Source organism: Bombus huntii, chromosome 9 (assembly GCF_024542735.1).
Source record: "Bombus huntii isolate Logan2020A chromosome 9, iyBomHunt1.1, whole genome shotgun sequence".
Classification (NCBI taxonomy): Eukaryota; Metazoa; Arthropoda; class Insecta; order Hymenoptera; family Apidae; genus Bombus; species Bombus huntii.
The window spans coordinates 8,247,063-8,271,719 of record NC_066246.1 but is presented as its reverse complement, the minus strand read 5'-3'; the positions used below and the strand labels follow the sequence as shown (position 1 = coordinate 8,271,719).

Genomic DNA, 24,657 nt, shown 5'->3' with positions numbered 1-24,657 from the left:
CTATGTGTTTGTACACTATCGTGCAGTGCTATTTTTATTTCGTCTTCCACTAGGTATTTTTATTTTCTGAATGATATTTACGTACCTCAAACTCGTTTGAAAAAATTTTAGCGGAAAAAAACAGAAGATCTGGAAGAAGAGATGGGACATAATTTAATCCGTAAAAGTCCTTACGAGTATGCAATGTAGTTGGAAACTTAAAAAAGGTACGACAGATCCTAAATATTAGCAAGCAAAGTATCATTTACATTTTAATGAAGAAGGGAAACGATAGATCTCATTGATTCATCACTATTAAAAAATTTCTCGAATTTGTCATATTTTTCCACAAACTTTTACATTTTCCGTGGAACATAATTTCGTTCTGCCGCTTATTTGGTTAATTTCTATGGCCCGAGTTCCCCTGATAAAAGTATATAATGTATCTCTATAATTGCGTTAGACTTTAATTTCGTGTCATTAATCGGTGTCGTTAAAATTATTATTAACGTAGCGATGTGTCTTGCGGCATAAAAAGTAATAACGTGCAATTTATTGATCTGCAGTGAAGCTATAAAAGTTGGAAGCAGCTAGAATCAAGTAACAAGAATTCTCAGTGAGAATTGGTTAAGAACATTCTATAAGTTGCTAACATCATATAATAAAAAGAAAGAACAAATTTACCAGAATTCGAAAATTACTGGTATTTGTGTAAGAGCAATCCGTCATCTATTATTTCAATTGTTTCAAAGCTTATCATTATTTGCATCCTATTTTGCATCTGCAAAGATAAAAATATTTATCGCAAAGAAGAGATTCAGAAGATTAATGCAACTAAATCCTCTGTTTCATATGTTACAGTCTAGCAGACTTCAATCGATTGAAACAGGTGTTTCTTGTTTATCTACAAACCATAATCAGTAGAATTAGGATAGGTCACGCGGCTCTAACCCACTCATGCTTATTAGATAAGCAAGAACCCCAATCTTTGAACGATATAACGTACTATACCAACTACCATCAAGCATGTCACACTGCAGTGGAAAAACTGCGACGCTACGAAAAGAATAGTAAATCTGCTAAACGATATGAACAGACGATTAAATTCAGAAGAAAAGTTAATAAATCCTGCGCGATCTCCATTCACGCCATAGCTATAGCAAAATCTGTGAATTACCAAATTCTAATTAACGATATGGAATATAAACGAAAAAGCGCACGGCGATGTCTAATAACTTGGACGTCGAAGCAACGTTAAAATTAATACTAAAAACAAGACTATTTCTCCCACTAACCAAACGTAGCCATAATTTCGTCACTCCGGTTTTCTGCTTTCTCGCGCATTAATCAAAAATTCTATCCGTGCCAAAGGCTCTCTCGCCAACATTGCTCGGGGAACCTAGATGCGAGTTACACGGTTCGATGCTCATTAAACGCAGCGATCCCGAGCAACATAATCGAGGCCGAAGGAAAACGAGAATCCGGGGAATTCGCATTTCCTCGTACATCTTAAGAGAGCCAGGATGTTGGACGATGATCAGAGCCCGCGATTTAGGTATGTGTATCCGGCGGTCGAAGGATATAGTGGCAGTAGGATACGAGTGTTGTAAGGGTCGGGGGCGAAAGAGGTGAGCCAAGGGGCGGGGAAGAGTGAAGTGGAGAAATTTTCGCGTGTTCCTCGAGGTTAACGGAGACACCCGGAAAATTTATACTTCGGCAATAGTAATACCGTGGGTGTGAGGCAGGTGCCGGCGGTGGTCCAGATCGATAGAACATTAAAACAGAGGGGAAACGAGAGGGTCCGTACCTTGGGGGCAGTCGCTCCGACGAATAACCTCACCATAAACGGTGGCAAGGCTTCTTTTACTTACGGTCGTACATTTAACTTCGCCGTGATTTACGTCGCGGATTTTGGCGGGTCACGGTAAAAGTCGTTCCACACGACCCGTCTCCTTTCGAAAAATGATACTTTAAAGCGTCACGCGTTCGACCCTCTTTCCTATTTAATCAACGAAATTTCTCGCGCGAGTTACGGAGACACGGATGGGGAAAACGTGTACAGTGTACAGAAGCATACGGTCGATGTTCTTGGTATTTTTCTTTTCACAACGGTTTCATTTATATCAATAAATAAATTGTGTAATTGTTTTCATTACGTACTTTGCGTAGAACGTAATTCGGAGATTCAAATATAGTATTCATGCTCACGAGAAATACCTTCTTCAAGTTTCAGGCGAAGTTAATATCGTTTGGTTTGTCTCCGATTTGAAAGAAACAATAGTTGCTAGATGACGAAATGTTATTCTTAGTTTCATGTTTGTTGATATTGGTTCTTTAAATTGAGAAACATGAATCATTTTAAGCGTTCATTTTTTACCAGATATTAGGATTACCTGGTGCTTTTAATTAATTACGATGCGTATTGTGTACACTGTATTAATGGGAAGTGTTTGCAGTTAATGGGAAGAACTTTTAGTTGTGGTATATATAGAATCTACGATAGACGAGATAGTAACTACAATTTTACTTGTGCTATAGATTTCTAATATTTTTTAGAAAGGCAGCTTGCAAAAAAGAAGAAGAATAAAGAAGAAGAAAACAAGATTATATCGTAGCTAAGGCTCATTTTCTCTTGTTAAAATCATTATCTTAGCTACAATTTCATATCCTTTGAAATTTCATATATTTGCATTGTTTAAAATAATTACTTTATGGTCGAGCAAATTAATAACAAACGTAATTAAACTTGTGTAAGACTTACCGCTTTTTTAACAAAGGAAACGAAGCCATATCCTTTGGATTTGAGCGTCTGTGGATCTCTTACAACTCTGCAATCTCTGCAACAGAAACAAGTTCATTTGTTAAATATAAATTTTCTAGTGTGCTTGAAAATTACTTGCGGTAATATAACGCGAAAGTTTTTTCCATGTTCAAAGGCTCATTTCCATAATCAACCTTCCATCTTTCTAAATTTTAATTAAGCTTTTTTTAACAGCGATATTAGTGGTACGAAAATAACGTTTCAGCATTCCACGCAACATTGAACATATCTCTAATTAACCAAAGTAAAATCCAGAGATTTAAATTCTGCTAATCGTATAACATCCAACAAGGTTGCATTAAATTGGATAATTTACAATACTTTTTACATTTTTTCCATAATAGTTATACTTATTTCATGCATGCAATACGAGAGAGCGAAATCCAACGGGGAAAATCCAGCACTCATTTTCAATCGAAAAGTTCAAGCAATTTTCACAAGATTGAAAATTGAACGTACGAGTATTATTCCCTCGTACTGAATAACCAAGAACGAACTTAAAATGTGCAACTATTTCAATTACATCCTGTCCATTTGTTTAGTTACGTGTGTATGGAAGATATTTTTTTTTTTCTTGAAAAAGAAAGAAATTTTGTCTATCGACAGAACCTTACGTAGTTTTAAATAATTAAACATAGTGTCCATGTCAATGGATTGTAACACGGTTAATTAAGTTTATCCTCATTAAATATCTATCATTAAATTACCATCGTTGTATATTCTACGGTTCCTGGTGATTTAATTAAAACAATTCAAAATTTCCAATATATTCCAGTTCTTTTTTTTCATGTTGTAACGCAGTTGTAAGTTTCAATAAATAAGTAATCACTCCTATTTCGTAAACTGATCGAAAAAGCAGAAACAAGTTACAAGAAAGCAGTACGCGCTATAATCTTCTTATTACCTTGAATTAACAGATAGGGGTTCCGTGACATTTGGCAATCATTCCATTTACCTCATTTCCCCGATACAATGTAACACGAAAGCAACAGATTAGCGGAAGCAGTTCTTTTTCGAACTTAACGAGACACCTCTCTAATAGCGCGTTGCTTTTCCCATCGGCCGGTTAATGAGATGTAATGGTTTTTCAGAATTTCGCGGGACCGAAAAATCTGCTCCTGACCAGTTATTACGAATTAATAACGGCCGAACGATGGGTTCAATTTATTCCACGTGCCGGCGAATTTCGAAGCATTTCATGTTCCCTCGAAAACTGCCAACAACATTGTCGAGCGAGTTGGAGCCCAGTTGTTGGACGCCCTCAAATTCTTCCTCATAATTAAGATTCCAGCAATGCCTGTCAGACAAAATTAGGAATACTCCTGCACGGGGTAACTCCTCTGCGTCGTTCTTCTCTCGACTTAAATAAAATATTCTTTCGGCCAGTGGAAGCTGGCATGCGGCTCGAATAAAGTTTCAGGTTATAGGTCTGACTAATTTCTCGTCTCGTATCGCCCCTAATTTATTTTTCGTTGCGTACTGTACGATAGAATTCAATGAGAATGAGAGAAGTTTGAGGAAAAAGGACGTTGTTATTTTGTTTCCATTATCAACGAGAAGATCATTTATAACGCTTTGGTATTTTTATATTAATTTTGTATTTGATTTTTTCGAGAGCGAATCTATTTTATTTATGGCTGCTATTGACTGTAACAAAAAGTTGATTATACGTAGCGATATACCTGGGCTAATTACGAAGGAATTTAAGCGGTCCTTTTTGTATGAAAAATTATATATCGTATTTTAAAATTGAATGTCAATTTTAACGAATTTTAAGCTTAACATTTTTTCGTACGGTCCTGTGTGTCTTTTTTATCACTGGCTCTGTCGCGTTAAAATTTGATTAAAATTTTCTGAGTTTTACAATAGTTATAAGAAATTGAGGTATACAACTTACATTTTTATTTTTTACAATTTAACGTGTTATGAATTACTTAAAGTTATAAGTAAATGTTGAAAATGATGCAGTATGAAATGAAAAATATAATGTTTTATCTTGACATAATATTTGCGAGGAAATACGAAATTGTGACGTTATATATATTGAAAAATAAATTTTCATCTTCTGAGAAATGCTAAAACTTGACATTCCCACTTTTCCTCGTACATTTCCAATGTTAGATGATACATTCAAGTTTATCAAAAATATTTTATTCAAATAATATCTGGCAAAAAGGACAAACGGCCTAAGAAAGCCATCGAGTTTGTCCCAAATGCATTAAAATGATTGCAGAAAGACGGTTTGACAATGTTGTATTTATCTTCGTTACACTCTCCCACGCCAGTTCCTCGAAATGGAAGGACTCGATCCTTTTTTCGACCGGAAGAGTAATCATTAGACACGTAATGCGCGGAACATTTTTATCGCGACTTAACTTATTACGCTTAAAAGGGTCGGCAAAGAACATTTTCCATAATGCAACTGAATAAAATTGTGAAAAGCAGTAGCAGATATCGGAATCTTGGGAAGGCGGAGGAAAAAATTGAAATTGGAAAAGGAAAGAGTCGAGCTCCAAGAAAGATTGAAAAAGCGTTGGACAAAAAGACAGAACGCGAAAAGGGATGAAAGAGTAGGCAAGCAAAATTACGTGATTCAGGGAGCAGTATTACGTTAGTTTCTCGTCCTAGTCTTCTTTCTCCCTGTTATATGCAACCTTTTCGGTTTTACTTGTTTTCTAGCAATTTCCTCAGTCACTAGAGCAATTAATCGCTTACAGCGCGCGATTCGAAAGAACTGAACGCAACGAAACGAAATAACAGATAGGTATAGGCACGAGTAAAACAAAACGATTATAAAACACGCTTCGTGCACGAATCGAATGCTAAATGAAATACAAAAATAAGTTTAATTACCGTATATCAATCGTGAATAATTAGTCGAAGCAACGAAACTGTCTACAGACAAGTTGCTTTATTTCTATCCAAGAACTCTTTATGCCTCGATCTCATTATAATTTCAAACAAGAAGAAAATGTTTAACGTTCTAGGAAATGTTTAGCCTAAAAATCCTTGAAAATGATACGAAATTGAAAATGACGCGAGAAACGTAGCAGGATTAAATACCAGATTTATAATGTATAATTTATTTGTAAGAAAAATAAAATTATACGTAAAAGGATTAGCCAAAATATCATTTAAATGACGAATTAACTCGTCATTCCCGGGAAATAGCAAATTAAAAATATTGAATTTTTCTCACAAAATCTCAACTTCCAGTTCTGGTGGAACAGAAAATAATTACAGATATAATTGTGTTGCATGCGATGTTTCTTTAATTTCATTCTGCATTTTCCACGTTACATTCTCCGCCATGCAATAAACCGAGTTAAGAAGGTCAAGTACGAAGAGACCGGACAAGCACTAGTTTCGAGTAAATTTGACTCAAAACTACTATGTTGCGCAAGAAGCTAAACAAAGTTGCGGTCAACTGTAAACACGGCCTTTCAGCGGAGTTATGCATTTACTTTCTCTCTTCGCCACTAAATACTTATACTCGCTTAAATTGCTTTTCACGTCGACGTCAGTATTTAGTCAGCCCTTAATCGTCCTCGTTTTTACGTAATAAAGAACAGAGCGCGTCTTCAATGGTTAATCCACTGCAGATTCGCGAAGAAATAATGTTTAAAATTTTCGTGGTATCATTTCAGATATAATGATTGCAATTTTATTATAAAAGAAGGAATATCAACGCTCAAATTAGAAAGCTGATTTTAATTCCATGTGATTTTCATTTCTATGATCCGAGCAAATTATATTAGTTTTAGTTGAGTAGTAGCTTCCTCTTTCACCTTTTCAAATTCAATATAATCGATTTCTATGCGATGAATTATGTGATAAAGAGTAGAATAAAATTGAAGAATGATCGAGCTGGATCATATTCGCTAGATTCATTTACAATATAAGTACATTTTACAACGAAAGGATTGATTTTATACCTGTGTTAGTTAAAAACTTTTTATTCTTCGGTAAAGTACGTTGGCAAGAACTATGAATATCTAAAGTCTTCAATCTTTCTGATTATTACCTTATACGTAATATGTATATATGTATATATGTAAAAGCTATTAGTTTATGAACATCTACATATATAGATGTAATTAGTAATTACACTTTGTACCCAGGTCTATAAATTTGTTGTCTTCGCAAAAATGTTCCCTGTTCGAGATGGGCAAAACCATCATATCAAAGGCGGCCGTAACGCGATCTTTCACCAAATATTTCTTACAAATTACAGAGCAAACGTAGCAGGGAATCTTCTTTCGAGTGATCCGCGTGCCAGCCAAATCGCGCCATTGTTTCCTGCGACTTTTCAGTGAATGCCGGCGAATGTCACAGTACACGAACATGAGTAATAGTCAATATAAGTTAGATGTAGAGCACGCCAGTCGCATATGTCGTTGCCCACACTTCAAGTCTCCCACCCTTCGTTCTTCCTCATTCGATATAGCAGCCGCGAACTCTCCCCGCTGCACGTTCTCATTGCGCGTTTCAACCCCTGTCCACCCGTTCCAACCTCCTAGTGCTGTCCTCTTCTCTCGTCTCGCCTGTCCTTCCCCTCGACGCATCACGCCTCACCCCTTTAAACACGATCGGTCCTCTTTTCGTTCCCTCTTTTCGTTCGTGTTCTATGCGCGACACTTCACGAGGAACGAAACAATCGCCGGCAACGCCATGGATTTACGTTTTCACCGCTAAAAATCGTAAATTAATGCACGGTTATTGACGCGATAAATCTCGAAATTTAATTCAAGTTCCATCGAGAGCTGTCGAGATCCAGCGACACCCTCCCTTCCTCTTTGGTCGCGTGATATAACCGCGACAATGGCGGTAGATACGCAGCCTGCACGACAAAACCCAGATAGGATAAAGAGTTAGTTTGAATTTATTGCGAAACGTAGTGGCCGAACACGCGCGATGGCCGTCAGGTTGAATCTCGTCGTTGTCCAGCGCCGATGATTCAAATTCCACGCCCTAGACACAGCGTCCGGTCATACGAAAGCCAGGCATGTCTTTCATCCTATCAATCCCGAGCAAGTCTTTATTCCATCGGGCTGTCGCGATCCCCGCCACGACGTGTTTTATTTATTGGCTCGTAGCCTAGTCGAGTTTGAAACCGGAGCACCGTGAAACTGGTCCGCGACTATCGCGAAGCAGTTTCACGCAACTTCCGCGTGAACCGTTTTACGACTGATATTATACCTACATATATATATATATATGTACGAGTTTGACGATTTGATCAACAATTCCAATATGTATGAGTTTTTTAATACGTAAATGAAATGTGTAAGAAGATTGGCCAGAAGAGAGGAGGAAATTAACTGACAATGAGCAATGTACGAGTATTGTGTTTTTATAGTAATTGTGGTAGAACGTGTGTATAAACTTTGTTTTATGTGACATTTGAATGTCGGACTACGATGGGGATAAAGAGTACAACATTCAATGAAATTCGTTTATTTAAATACAAAATTTTATTTGCTTATTTCTGTAGCTATTTGTGAAAATACTAAATGTGAATTACGTGTTAGATCTCACTTTTTTAGGGTTATACTGATTTAATGTATTTTTATTTTCTAGATAGGTAGCCTGAAGTACAATGAGATTAGCGAGTTATTTCTTTCATGTTAGTTTCATGCTAGATATCGGTGTATATAATTAATTGTATCGAACGTCACAAAGCTGTAATTACGAGAATAGTACTTACAATATTCGACATAGCCAATTCAGCCTATTGGGATTTGTCTCGTATATTCATTGCAGCTAGCTGAAACTACGATAATATACTCCATGTTTACAATTAATTGTTTCGACTAATATCCAATACGCTTTTGTTGACGCTAGTGTATTTGTTAAATCGATCATATAAAACGAGTTTAGTCTTTGTTCTTTTTTTAAGAAAGTCTATTTGTATTACACGAACCTGTGAAGCGTTTTTGTACGGCAAAACTGGAATAATAAGAGTTCCGTATAAATGCAACGTTGTCTCGTCTTATCTGACTATCTCGAACAGCATGCATGTCAAAGAACAATAACGTAGCATGGATTGTGGATAGAATCTTGTCTTTTTGTCCATGTGTTTCCAACCCGTGAAACTTTTACGCGTTAACTGTCATCGCCTGGTACTTTTTCATCCCCTGTCAGCGCTACGTGGCAATCTAGTAGGTGCTATAGAAGCAGTTTTTCTCATCGCACAGGGACTCGAACTCATTAATTACCAATAATAAAAAGGAAGATGCGTCAGCGCGAAAAATCTTTGTACCGCGAAATCTTCCACCTTATCATCTTATAGGTAAGAATCGAACGGAACCGGTGGCGAAGAATATCGCTTTCGAAGGAGGAAAAGCATCGGAGAGAACCACGAGATTTGAATGCTGGTTGCTCGGGCTTCATCAATCTAACCTGCTAATCACTCGCGCAGAGTGTCACTCTGCTTGTTCGGCTTGATCGTTATCGTTCGTCGTTGTTGGCACGTGTCTCTACGTCTTCGTCACATTACGCTTCTTACATCAGTTGGTATGTTTGTGTTAGGTAGTTGGATAGCAGTGGTACATGGTAAATATGCAGATAATATCGTACATAATTCTAAAGTCTCGAAGTTTTGCACTCGGGAAGCATTTTAACATCTTTTTGCATTAATTCGATAACTAACGTGCGATGATTAATTTTAGTAGCCGAAGTTCCACTGTATCAGAATGGAACACGTAACGTATTTTCCTTACCAGCTAAATTTTGTATACAGATTTTACACATAGTTTTATACACTGTACAACATGATCTCTTGGATTAAAAAATTAGTATCTAGCTTTGCGAAACGAACAGCTAAATGATTTGCTTTAACAATCGCGTATTTACAAACGTCGCACGCAATTCTAAATCTATGAAGAAGACATCACGAAACGCGAGAAAGAAAAAGCTCGTTTTCAATCATCTCTATAAACTTGCACTATAGTGCAAATACCGTTTAGCCTAAACGACGTAACCGGAACCGATTAAATCGATTACAGTTCCGAGAATTCGCGGGAAATATCGTAATCCAATAATTCCACCTGGGTCGATATCGCTTCGCCTCTAACAATCGGCAATTTCGAATGGGGAAGGGGGAAAAACGTTTCCCGTTGTCTCGTATAGCAGCGGTGTGCGTCGACGAGGTTCGCGCGAGAACACGCGACACTGCAAATAATACCATACTACTGAACATAGCGAGCTTAGGCGATGAATTCGCGAAACCAGAAAGCAAGAACGTGGAAAAGGAAAAATGAGGAAAGAGAAGGAAAAGAATGGAACGAGGTTAGGAGAAATGAAAGAAGAGCGGAAAGACGTTCGATATCTCGGTAGTCCTTGAAACAAGGCATCGGTGAGGTAGACGACGGAGTTATCGTGCTGCCAGTAGAAACTATTCCGGTATCGGATGAAAACGAAAGGGCGCGCGGCGGGGGAGCGGAAGTGGAAGGGGGGAGTTTGCTTACTTTTCACTAAGTGCACTCAATGCTGAGCGCGCGAACTAATTGTCGGTGGGATAGGTTGGCCCCGGTCCTACTGGCTGGCTTGGGCAGAGGTAGATGGGGTTGGAACAAAGTCGTGTGTTCACTTACTACCCAGGGACTCTCGAAGATTCTAGAGTGGGCTTCGATTTCGAGATCGCGATAAATGAAACTGGTCGTCGTGGAAACTCGTTCTTCCTCGACCGCTTCGACAGACCAGTTCGTATTTCCCTCGTTGACGCGTCTAAACCGCTTATTAATGTTCCCAACGCGCTCCTTTTCTTACCTTCTCTTCCTCTTAGTCGTACCTTCTCTCGCTTAATTCGTCAAGATCCGTCGAAACTGTCGATCGAAATCAGAAGCATGTTGATTTATGGTGCTTATGAAATTTGGTGGGTCGTGATGCGAATAATTCCGGCCAGAGTATACGCGTGACTGAAATCGACTAACACAGATTACTTGAGATTCCTCGACGTACCAACGTATAGAGCGCTCGAGTATTTGGAATTCTGCGGGCTTAAGTTTGAATAATTGCGCGAGAACTGTAAGCGAGGAGCGTGACTATATTCTTTTAGCCGAGTTTCTGATATCTGGAAATATTGGGTACCAGGGAATATTTGTTTGGGAGAAAATATCATTTTGATATTTCTGCGTTTAAATGGATAATATATTTAATGCCAATCAGATTTTCAATATCCAAGATTACTTCTATCAAAAATTGTATTTCTATTTCTTTTTACCACGTAAAATTCTAATATCTTTTCCATTTCTTCTTTTACAGATCTAATAAAATTATTATTCTACCGTTTATAGATTTTTTTTTTAATTTCTATCCATTTCAGAAACAAGTATACAATTAATGGAAATTAATCGATGTTTAACCCTATCAAATGGTTACGTTGAAATACTTGTTTAATATATTATGATGCCATATACTCGTCATTTCGAAATAACAGCGCGTATACATTGAGCAAGAAATACACTTCTAATTGTAAGTTGCGGTAGCAGTATAATACATTACTACATAATTACTGTAGCAACCCCCTACAACGAGTTCGTCTTATTTAACTTCTCGGTAACTGTAATTATCCTATTTACTTTAGACGCAAGTACAACACCGGGCTTTGCACGGAATAATTTACCTTTTACACCTTCTTAAATTTGACTTCTCGAGCACTTTGAAATGGCTTCTGATTGTGAAACCGCGATAAAACGTACTGATTGTTGTAAGATTGTTTTATTTTAGACCAACTCGCTGATAGCCAGGGCGTTCATGCGTTTAATATTACTTTTATTTTGGAATAATTCGCCCCTAATATCAAAGAGTAGTAAAACTTTTACGTTCTCATTTCTGTAGATATAAATTTATATAATTTTTTATAATCTTAATCCTTGCTGAATCTTTCGGGTCATTTTCGAATATCAATCGCGTTTTTAGGTTGTTAAACTGTTCCTTAAGTTTGATGAAAATACGAAAGGATCGTTCTCGATATGCATGAAATTATGTTTCAACTTTATGCTAAAATAATTAGATTTATGCTTGAAATAGTAGAAGTGTATGAAAAGATTGGGATATAAAAAAAGTTCGTGGATCGCTGTAGAGTTAATAGTAAGATTAAACCTTAACGTAATGTGTATGTCAGATTTACTGTAATGTTAAATTAGTTAAATTAATATTTAAGCCATTCTCGGTTTAATAAATATAAAGAGCTTAAAATCTAGTTTCGAAATACTGGATTATACAAGTATAATATTTTAATGTAGTTTTAAAATTTTAGAAGGATTTTTGAACGTCCACCGTAGATCTTTTTTATTGCCCATGGTGCTGGCTATTTAAATTCCACTTTACAATACAAACGTATGAATAAAATCCTTACTTTTTAAAATCGTAATAGGTTCAGTCCCATAAACTTTAGCGACACCATGTTCGTTATATCAAAATATATACTCAAAAATATGTGCCCAATTAATTATAAAGTTCATATATTTTTATTGTACTAAACGTTTTATTACTTTGCGTATACGAAAATGTGCTAAAATTTTCGTCGTTTCCCTAACAGTTTGAGATAACTGTTTAATACTAAATTAAAAAGATTTTTCACATACAAATCGAGGTGTGCATGTTGTGACTATGTATATACGTAGATTACATATCGACTGTGAATAGTTTCAGAAATTCAAATTCCTACAAATATAACTAAAGAGATGGAATTTAAGTAGATATTTGTTAATATTTCATTTTTGATATTTTGAATATCATTGAATATTATACCATTTCTCTTTATTTTAATGCTCTTAATTACCATATACGTATTCTCAAAATCAGTTTTTGACAGATTCGCTGTAAATTACCTTGAAATTAAAAGCACCACCCGATCTCACCCTAGTTTATATTTTTATCTAGCAAGTACGCGTAAATCGGCAACTCAGATATGCTGGTCACTCGAACGAACAAATGGAGGATCGTTAATAATGTTTGCCACATAATGAAATTAACGCGAAAACAATCAAACGTTAAGCGATACTCGACTTGCAGTCAATAACGTGACGCGGTGGCATTATAGAAACGCGGCATCGTTGCGGACCATTATAAACCCTTTTTATCCCTGTTCACCGATTTACCTTTCGCCCCTATCGTTCTCATCCCTCTTTCGCCGTTCACCTCTATAACCAAAGGGTTAACCGGGTCTGGCGTAAGCGAGATTATTACCTAGATAACTGGAAAATTAACTGCAAAATGCGCTGTTTTACTCCCAGCGAACGGGGTTATGGTAATTTTAATAACATATTTATTGCTCCCCGACTGTCCGCGGTGGCCGCACAAAAGGCTACACGCTAGAATCGTAGGCGAGGACCGATAACGCGCTGCTGATTACGCTCGCGCTATTTTGCGAACTTTGTCGGCGCCGAATTCATTCGGGCGGTAAGCCAAGTATTGAGAATTTATGGGCTTTCTCTGCACCGGTGCGTGATATGCGTGTAATGTTTACGATATGAAGCGATTCGCATTGTCGTTCCTCCAGTACGCCCACGCTTAATGGTGAATTATTGCCATTCGATGAGCTGAGAAAATCGCCGGTCCCATCTTTTCAATTCTTCTTCTCCTCTTCTTCTTCGTCGTTCTTTTTTCTTTTCTTCTTTTTTTAGTATCAATAATTAATATTAATATAATTTCTAATTTGTGACTTGTAAAGCTTCGCTAATAATATTAGTTTAATCGTGTAAGGGAGTTCTAATAGTAAACTTTGCGAGGATGTAATATTTTTGAGACAGAGAGATAAAGATAGATAGATAGATAGATAGATATATAGAGATAGAGAGAGGGAGAGAGAGAGAGAGAGAGAGCTTATATCGCGGGTTAGTCGGAAACTATAATTCGTAGAAAATCGTAAACCACAATGGGTGTGGACATGGATGTACGTGTATATCATTTATATGACATTACAACGTGGTACGTTGGTCAGCGTATCGTGGTTTTGTTTTTTTTGCCCGTCAAATACGGCGAAAAGCTTTTTGAGCGAGAAAATGGACGGGAGGGAAATTCGGAGTAACGTAGACGAACAAATGGGCAAATTAATTAGAGCAGAATTTTAAAAAGCAACGGCCGCTAACGCGATCTAACCGGGAAATAAACAGCTCGTAATTTTTTGAGCCGCGCATTTCATTGCATTTAAGCTTCCGGCCGTATTTCTGCCGAGTCCTGGTGCATTCTTTACGCGTAATGGAATCCATCCTGTTGTTTACGCGACAATTATCGTGCCGCGGAATCCTTGAAAGCATGTTATGAACGAATTTCATTTGTCATACGTCATACTGAATTTCTGAATCGTTTGCAAAATTTTGAAAAAGAATATGCGTAACGCGCGAATTCGATTACGTAGAGACGATAATTAAGTTTGTAGGAAAAGAAAGTGGTGTTCTACATCGCATCAGATTATCAACCTCAAATTATGTGAGTGCATAAAAAGAAATACGTTAAAATTAAGTAACTCAACTCAAACTATTGTATGTCATCTACGATGCAACGATACAGAATGAGGGATAATTCTACGATCAGGAAAATCGCATGTAACGAAGCAATTACTCATGTTCGTTAAAGCTACTTTAATCGCAAACGACTGTGGATGCTTTTGTAAATGGACAGTTGCATCGGTAAATTTGTAGCTATTCGTTTCTAAGTAATTGTATAATATTAAACCGACCTAAGATAGGAAGAGATATTACGTCGTCGTCGAAAGGGAAGATTTAAAGGAAAAAGACGTGAAATCTTTCAAGCGAAACTTTTTACGATATAAAATTAACGAAATATATCGTTATCATTCTGGAAATCTTATTTATTTACAATACGAATTCTACGAAGTGTAAAATCAACATTATTTTTCTCTGAAACTTATTAATTATTTAAATCTCAAAGCTGTAATTAATGAACATCTGGGGAGAAAACAAAGAACAAAGAAGTTGTCGATAAAGTTTAAACCGTGTTTTGCTGGCCCCCAGCAAAGACTATACAAAGCAAAATATTCGATGAAAGCGCTGACTTAAAATGATCTTTGAAAATCTGACTCGCCTTTAGAAAATTAATGAACGCGAAACTTTCCTATTTCTACTTATCCATTGCAAAAAGTATACCGAACGACTTTCAACGCTGTTTCAAGGAAAACACACTCAAAACGAAAGCGCCCGGATTGACATTCAATTTTATGTAAACCATAAAAGATCTCCCAGAATAATCCGAAGCGTTCAAACCTACGTTACAACCTAATATTTTAAAATCTCCGAAGCACACTTCAATTAGCATCGATATCACAACGATCGATCCGATAAGAAGACTTATAACAAGAACGCTAACAACCGCGGGCAGCCCGATTTTATTTCAAACATCATTTATGTTTTCAGTTTGCACGTATTTTATCACCTTCGCAAGGGGCAGGTCCGAAAAACGAGATAACCATATGGGATGTGTGTCATACAAGTTAGTGATAGGTTTTACTGACGCTCGTTTCACCAGCGTATCGCTATCAACGGGTGACGTACACGCTGTAACGCCCGCAGTATTCTACACGTTGTCGAATGGCCAGTACTCGAACGAGGCTATTAGCCGGTGTAGTACTTCTGTTTTGAGGCATGGAAAGAATCCTCTATTCTCTCCACGCCCTATCTCACCCTCTTGCACATCCCCACCCTACTCTCACCCTGTTCTACCTTTTGCCCGTTGCTGCATTTTCGACCACTTCGCGATTCTCTGTCCGGTAATTGCATTGCTGTTTTATGACCTTTGAATGGCGCCTGTTGGATTACGTCAAGATGAGAGCGGATATCCTGGTCGTTAAACAATAAAATTATCTGATTACCGAAGGCGCTAACACGTCGTGTAATTTTACCCTCGACCATGTCTTTATCCCTGCAAGCTGGAAAATTTTGTTTGTTCGTCGGGTTTTCGTTCGTTTAGCCGTTGCAACGAGCACGCTCGCTGTGTTATATTCTTTTTTATCTCGTCGACGCACATTCGACGAATATGGTTAGCATACATTATTTCCCAGTTTTTATTTCGTCGAGTTTCTATCGTAATTTGCTTTGCGTTTTTGCCCTACTACATAGCGTAGATGAGCGACTACGACGAGAATTTTTTCGTTCGCATGTATATGGATATACGTATGTATATAGTTGTGTGCGTGACCGAAATTACAATTTGCGGACAACCTAATTATGGCTCGAAACTTTTACGTCAGAGTTTTGTCACTTATCTTCGTCCGCGAAACAAGTAACCGTTGCGATGTTTTATTTCTGCTTTCATACGTTCACCGTTTTTATATCCTAGCAAAAATATGTGCACAGGCACGTTCTCGTTTTGCCATTAATATTCAACTCGTAATTTCCTTAGTTTAACAAATATAAATACTATCTCTTCTCCAATGATATAATATATGTAAATAGCCGTACGATTGGTGTACAAATGTTCCTTTTAGTGTATCGAAATAAAGCGTGACGTAAAATAATAGTGCGTATACAGAATGTCTATTTATATGAAGAAAAATGAAATAACTGTGTGTTCGATTTTTTGTTATCGTTGTATGTCGTTATATATCGTCTATTATTTTTGGATTAGACGAATTTTAGATTTGTTATCGTGCTAGATTGCTCTGTCTTGTTTTAACTTGTTAAAGATTTCAAAGCAACCGTTGCCTCTATAAATAGCGTATCCAAGAATTATCCGCGGTATTCAAATTTGATAGATGTAATAAATTAATTCAAAAGTGAAGTATCCTTGGGTGGAAATTATGCTTTAATAATTTTGGTAGTATGGAGAATGGGTATATTCTATTGAAATATGAAGTTCAACTCATTAATATGTATTGTATGCTCTCAGCTATGAACCTATATTAAATCAAGGTAGCTAGTGCTATTAATTTAGCTTTAAATGAGTGTAATATCAATCTTCCCATGGTAGTCGATTCAAATCTAGTTCATTATAAATATTACAGATTCATTTGATAATGTATTTTTGTTACATAACAAGATTTTGTTGATGTCACAAGAGTACACGTGAAAGATTTTGCTAGAATTTCTGTTCTAGAATTAATGATGATTATATTATTTAAAAACAAGAAGTATGTACCGTGTGGGACCACAGTTGAATATTATATTTCTGTTTCGTTACAAAGTAGACATCTCAAGTCTGTATACGTGTGATCTACCATTTTATTTTTCAAATTGTTTAGATAAAAGATATTACGGTAGATTGCAAAAGTCAATTTTACGACCAATGAAAAGTAATATTTATATTTTATTCGTTGAACTTGCGGAATTACAATTGCATCGTTGTCATTATATCAAATGTAGCGTTAAATTATAGTACTTGCTGTATGTATGTTATATACTATCTTTTTATTCCAAACAGTAGATGTTTAACGTGATATTGAGTATTTATCTTTCACGATGATCAATTTATCAAACTTTCTCACGATTGACAAAATATTAACTAATCAGTTGCTGACGAATCTAACGAATGAAAATATTTATGAAAAAATTACTTACGACGTAAGGAAATAAGCGATTCCTAAATAATGGCATAACCAAACTAACAAAACTAATTGACTAAGAACATAACAAATTTCTAATTACGATAATAATATTTTTTTCGATTATATAACAAAGAAGATTCTGTATCTGTTGATAATAACAACTACACTGGGAAAAGTTACGCATTGCTCTAGGTTTCAACTTTTATCAGTTAGTCGGAAGCGAAGCTCGTTATTTCTTCGAAGACGTTACGGTGGCTTTGTAGGTGGGTAAAACAAGTTGCCAGGCCGAGTTAACAGCGAATCGGCCATAGTTCGAGAAAGTTTGCATCTATCGAGGTGCGGTTGATGGTCCATACACGCGAACTTACAATCTCCTTTCTTGAGGTTAACTTCGGCAAGAGCCAAAATAACGAAGGGTTAAGATGCTAAACACAAGGGGTGAGACTGTAGCTTGTCCCTCTGTATGGCTTCGTTAAGAGGATTAAACGGCTTTGAAGTTACGTCAACTGAAATTGTGCTAGATCGAGCGAGAATGCGTCTAGGTGAATCGAGAATCTTTTCTGACATTGATAAGTGGAAAGGATTTAAAGATAAGAAGCTAAAAGTAACTTCATTTTTTACTAATTCGTCAAATGTTTATAAGTTTTTTATATTATTCGAAACGTGAATCTCTACGATATTTGCATCGATAATAATTATTATTTTCTTCGATTTGACACCCAATTTTGAATTTTTATTTAACCATTTTGGAAAGCAAGTTTTTTTTCCCTTTTGATAAATTTTAACATTGTATCGATAATACAAATGAGACTATTAACGATGATATCTTCATCTCGGTATGCGATTAGAATAAGGAAATGTTTTTTTTCTAAAATATCATATCTGTATCAGAGGTGTCTGGAAATATTTCTTTTTAACTCTACAATTTTTTGAACAATTTATAATATACGATTTTGTAATGTTAATAACTTCTATAGAATGTTAGTTGAATTTGATAAATTATTTAGCTAAATGCGCATTTATCCAATGAAATCGCAAATTTCTGCGTTCTATTTGAAGGAGAGTTTGGCGAGTTCCCTAAAGAAGGCACAGCAGGAAAGGAAATCAATTGAAGCACGAAAGTAAAAAGGCAAGTCGACTCTATGAAGCGGAAAAGTTTCAAAGCCTTACAAATATTTGTAGAATAAAAGTGCTTGAAACTTTGTATTTGTTCGTTTTACAAATTTCAAAAATTTCCTAGCCAACATCAAGATCAGATCAATCGGAAGATTCGGAACTCGCGATATCTGCATTTCTTACTGTACGCGAACAAATTCTGCATAAGAGGCTAGTAAATCTTACCGATATGCTTATTCAAAGATGCTTATACAAATTTCAGCGTTGAGAAACAGCTTTTTACGTTTCTTAGTCGCGCTTTAATCATCCCGTGACACATTTGCCTTTTGCTATTTGATTTAACATCAATCGAAATGCCATGAGCAATATCGAAATGATTTTTAATTCCTGTTTCGATACCATTCGTTGTTTCCCCCTGATATCGTTTTGAACGAAAACATTTATTGATACATTTATTTGCATCTAACTAAAAAATATTTATCATTAAAATGTATTAAAGGGTTATACCACTTTCGTAGCTTTAAAAAATCGAAGCTTTTCTCTTTTATAATAGCTCGATGTAATAGTTTAGATTCTTTAAAAAAGAAACTATAGTAATCCATTTTTACGAAAGACAATGACAAAACATCTTAAAAAATACAATAAAAGTATCTTATACAAACTTGCCGCTACTCACCATTTTTACTTCCACCAAATGCGTATCAAAATATACGCGAGGAATTCGTAGATTCAATTTACCCGAAACATTTTATTGGAATCCAATTTTATCAAATCTTCTCAAAAATACGGAAAAGACCTGACAAAATTGCAATGTACCTTTCACGCTAATAATAATAAATTTCTAGTAGCCATTCTTGTTTCAATAAAAATAATGAAAACACTTATAAATTTGACAATGACTTTGTGGTTAATAATACTTCACAAGCTTTCGAATTACAAACGAGAAATCGCGAATCGCGCGTGTATCCTTAAATGCATCGAATGCTCCCACTGACTCGAAGAGTAGCGGTCCACATTTCAGGTGGTACACGTTTGCAAGAAACGCTCGGCGTGTGTAGCGTATATTCGCTCGAAATTCCTTTAGGATATTTTATTCGAGATCAGGTAGAGGAACGCGATGGGAAGATGGCTTGAAGAGTAAGATACAACGGGAAAACGGAGGGGTGTAGTTGGTGGTATTGCGAGCCCGCATCCCACGTGGGATGGAAGTTTGCTCGCGGCTTCGAATGCATTTATTCGAATCTTGATACAAGAATTTATTCCGCTCGCTCGCTCAGCGGTACGACCCGCCTTATTCGCTTTCTATTTGGCGACTTGCCTTTTTCGGTAATCTGTAAGCAGCCACGCAACCTTTCTGCTTCCTCTTGTACTATGAATTGCTAAATTGTCACGAGGGCGACATTTTTTATGAGTACAATTCACAAGCATCGATGATCAATGAAATGACTAATGGTTACGCTATAATTTGATGAATAACGCTTTGAAATAATACACTAATAATAAATTAAAAAATAATTTTTTATTGAAATATCAAGTATTTTAAGAATAGTTCAATGTACATAAGATTGCTTTAGGATACTACGACTGTTAGTAGAATTATCGTGTTATCAATATCGTAATTGGTAATTGTCATATTAATGACATGGAAGCTTGGAAACAATTCTTTCTATGTATATATATATATAAGTAATAAGGGATATAAAAGCATATTGAGTATCGATGTATTCGATAATACATGTAAACAAATACGGTGAAAAAGATATATTTTAAGATTATCTTAAGATTTATGATCATAGTCATGTCCGTGTAGAATACTGTTTTAGAATAAATTCTACAACATACACGTATTAAAGAATATTTTTCGATATTATGAGCAGATTTGTGTGTTATATCTCCTCAGTTTACTAAAATTTATATCGCGCAGATTAAACGAAACTGCGTTTTTTAATGAAGCCACGAATTTATACGTGTTTTACTTTAAAATAAATAGTATAATTTATTTAGAATCTATTTCAACTTTAGTGCACAAATGTGCATTTTGTAAATTTTACAATTATAATCAGATGTTTTTCCATATTACCAATCTTCAGAGATGTACGTTATGTATTGTGCGAAACGCGTGTTCTCATGTATTCGAACTATTAATTTAATCAGAACTATCGCGAAGTACGATAAAATACTTCGAGAAATATTTCATAGATCAAGCACAGACAACGTAGATTTGCGAATCGTATCAACAAATAATTAACAGGAGTTGTTAACTCTTGCTGTTTCAAACTAAACGATCCAGCGTAAGCGTATGCAAATTTTACTAGATGAATGTTTCGCAATGGTCGTTGAAACATTGCTACAGTGACGCGTATTAGAAGCAACATAATCCTAAACCAATAAAGTATACGCTACATGCATCCTGGTTTAGCTGTTCATTCATGAATTTAGTTGCTGCCTGTGTATCATTCGGTGAATATCGAGAATCTACAAAATATGATAGGAACCACAATTATGTACAAACGCATACGTAATATAATAACACAATATACGTGATACAATGTACCTTTTTCGTTCAAGACTCAGTTTTCGAGGAGACAGAGTTTAAAAATCATCAATTACGTTACTTTCTTAGACGACGAGTCACATATCAAGATGATTCTATTTAGAAAAATATATCGCTTGCTTTCCTTGTTTAAAGATATGGAAATACATCGTTTGTTATATTAATCTTGTCTTTCATTAAAAACAATCTTATTATTCGCAATTTTATGATTTAATTCCATATAATTTTTTCCCGCTAACGCAGATAACGCTCGTAGCAATTATATAATGTGACGAATATTACTCCGAAAAGAAATCAAAATCTATCAGGCAAAAATTAAAGAAGCTACAGTATTTCTCTCTTTTTTTGTAAAGGGGCAAGAATCGCCAAGGGTGGTTTTCCTTATTCATTCCCAATTTCAACCTACCAGAGAACATAGCTCAGAACAAACGTGCGAAACCTTTGATCCTTCGTGTCTACTTCTATGTACCACTAGACTACCATATACCACTTACATGTTCTCTCTGTTTGCGCTAGGAGATCATTCAACATTTAGTGGTCGTTTGCCAGGGATAATAAATGTCGGTTCGATTGCAATACGTGCGCGTCACGGATGTAGAGTCGATTTCGTTCGGTGAGCCAATCAGTCGAGCTGCGCCTGATTTAATGCGTTATTTTATTAGAAATCTATAAAGCTATCCAGATTACGCGGGGAAGGTTTATGGCTTGCCGCCAACCCACCAGATTCGCTCACCGCTGGCTCTTTCCACTTCGACCTGAACAGTTTTCGACATTCAACCTACCACTGGCGACCAGACCTCCTCGCGACCCGTGCTCACCCTCGACACGAGCCAACTTTGCCCGCTTCGGGGCGACAGCTACCCTTCCTTCTTTCCTTCGGCTTCGCCAGTTAAACGTGTCTCCTCTTCCAACGTACCGGAAGAAAAAGGACTGGCCGTTCGAGTCAGCGAATTAATTTATGCGCGGTTTTCTTTTTATTTGGGTCGAGTCACACGGACCGACAATTCTCACTCGAAATAGGTGGTACGAGAATGTCGCTGGGAGAATGGCAGTTCAGTTACATTCGAGGCTTCTCTTCTCTACCATAGAGTAATGACGATAAATGAAGTCAACCAATGGATTTAATCATTCCGAGGGAAGCTTTAAACCGGGAAAGAATGCCGTGTTATTAGACGACGATAATATCCGTAGGGTAATGACTAGAAATACAGCGACTATTATTAATATTGGCACACATACCTCGCGTAAGTAATATTTCTAATGTGTCCTTTATTAAAAAAGGAGTTCCACTTTTTGGTAATGCGAGGATGCTATAAACGATAGATATTTCTGAATGTAAAACTTTTGAATATCATCATAAATAAACATATATCTAAATACAATGTAAAATTTAGATATCACAGCTGCCTTCTTAACTTTGCAAATTCATAGGAATTAATATTTTATATACGTGTACGTCTTGTTCCTTTATTTTCTTAGTCAGGTTACTTTGAAGCTTTGTTCAGATTAGTCAAGTTAGCTGAATTCGAACAATTTAACTTCAACTAATTCGAAATCTCTTTATCAGTCTGAAACTGTCATTCACTTGGCTTCAAATATTGTCTGTCTCAACAATTATACTTTCGGCCGAATCTAACGGGATCTTTCCATTTTTATCTGTTTTGTATTACAGTGTTTGTTAACTATAGAGCGACATTAAAACAAAAAAAGTCAGGAAAATATGTCCGACATGTTTTCCCCCGTGATCCTCGATTATGATTAATATTATAACAAACATTTCACATATACATTCAATACGTAATTGTTCCCTTTTTATTTCCCATTAGGTATCCCTTTGGAATCAGGTTACTGGAACTGAAATCGAACTCAAGTAACTTGGTTAATCTGAATGAGGTTTAACTCAAACGACTTGAATTCGAGTAGATAGTATCTCGCGAAATCGAACCGTTAAATTGAAAAAAAAAATTTTTTTTTTTTGTGTTCATCCCAATAGGATCGTTGGTATTTAATGTCGAAGGTATTCTCGAGAGGGCCGCGATTCAGACTGAATGGTTGATCGTTCTTTGTTCAAGTCGGAATTTCACCTGAAGTGGATCCCTGAGAGTACGACAATGAAAACCGAAAGGGAAACGCGACTTCGAAAGTTTACCGAAAGGAGAAAAATTTTCCGCTTCCGTTTTTTACGGCCAGCGTAAAGTACATTTTAGGAAACGATTGCCACGGATACCCGAGTTTCTCGCCCCGAGGAAATTGGATTTCGTGGCTTTTCTTCCAATATGAATTTTTTTCGACGTATAACCCTTGATATAATTGGGCGTACAATGCGTTACCATCGAGATGATAAAACGATCCGAGCAAACTAGCCATTTCAGGTGTTCGTAATAAAAAGGATATTCTGTTAAATTTTTCGAGCTTTCAAATAACGACACGTTTTAGAAATCAGAAATGAAACTCGCAACATGGCGAAACAGATACCATAAGAAGTAATTTACCGAGTTATCCCATAATTAACGTTGTCATTTATCTTGCGGTTTCAATTTCTAAGGTACACGATTTAATGTACGATGATTACGATTTAACTATACATAACGCCGAATAAGATTACGTAGTATAATAAATATTTTGTTCAAAAGTTAAGGATATTTGAAAGGTAGAAATCGACAAGGGTAGTTTCTGATATAAACTTTTCTTTGTCTTTCCCTCTGGTATTTCAGTAATAAAAGGTCTAAGATAAACCAACGGCTGGAAAATGTTAAATATTTTCATAAATTTCACCATAAACTTTTTATTCCTCTCGTAAATATGCTATTTACATTAATACGATTTCATCGAGCCGCACACTATCCTGTATGCAAATATTATTTAACAGCGTAACACGTCACGCGTGAATGACGATATTTCAACATTCCTTCGCGTATTCCACGATAAACTTTTATTTCAAAGATTTTTTCTCACCCGGAAATCAACATTCAAACACATTCTCAAGCAACGAGAGAACTAAAAACGTAACAGTACTCGGTGAGAGGAACACGTTTCGATTCATATTTCCATGCAGTTTCCCGCGTTCAGCTGCAACCGGCCATTCCATATTTCCCAGCAGTTTCGCCGGCAGTCCGTTCATTTGAAAGTACAGTTGGCGAACAAATAATATCGTGGCACGTTCGCAGGATCCATCTGGGAGTTGACGTGACGCATTTAAAAATGTCTTCTATAATTCCACGATGTGGCGTGCTGGGCTGGTCGGGCGTATTGATTTTTAAGAGGGAAACGAGGAAAATGCGGCGAAGTCGCGACGACGACGGGCAATTGGTAAAGCCGCGAGGGGCATTTGTTAATATTGCAATATTGATTATTTTTAATGAGGATGCCACGAGCCGACCGACCGACTGAATAGCGAATCTGCTCTTCCGCGACCAGACTCACTACCAAACCTTTCCTTTCTATTGGCGTTACTTTTCACACGCGTCTTCCGCGATTTTCGAGCACCGTATACCGATATCTTCGCCCAAACAAACGAGCCCGCCCGCGATTTCTTATTATACGAAGCCGTAACACGGCGAATGGAAACAAAGCAACCGATATTGCGCGTTGCATTCATCCCCTCGGCGCTTACACGACTTTTCTCCCAGATGAAATATCTTTTATCAGAATGTTTTGATAATGCTTTGACTTTCGATGTGC

General features: G+C 36.5%; 1 protein-coding gene across 9 annotated transcripts in view; it reads right to left on the bottom strand.

Moving 5' to 3' along the window:
* Positions 1–24,657, bottom strand: part of LOC126869231 (nucleolysin TIAR-like) — a 585,963-nt gene that overhangs the window by 66,699 nt on the left and 494,607 nt on the right. For all 9 annotated transcript variants that reach the window (XR_007690851.1, XR_007690850.1, XR_007690853.1 and 6 more), the window contains one exon: positions 2,741–2,816. Coding sequence is in view for 3 of the 9 variants with exons in the window: in XM_050625491.1 (XP_050481448.1) it covers positions 2,741–2,816 (76 nt within the window). In the remaining 6 variants the exon portion in view is untranslated. The remainder of the gene's footprint in view (positions 1–2,740; positions 2,817–24,657) is intronic.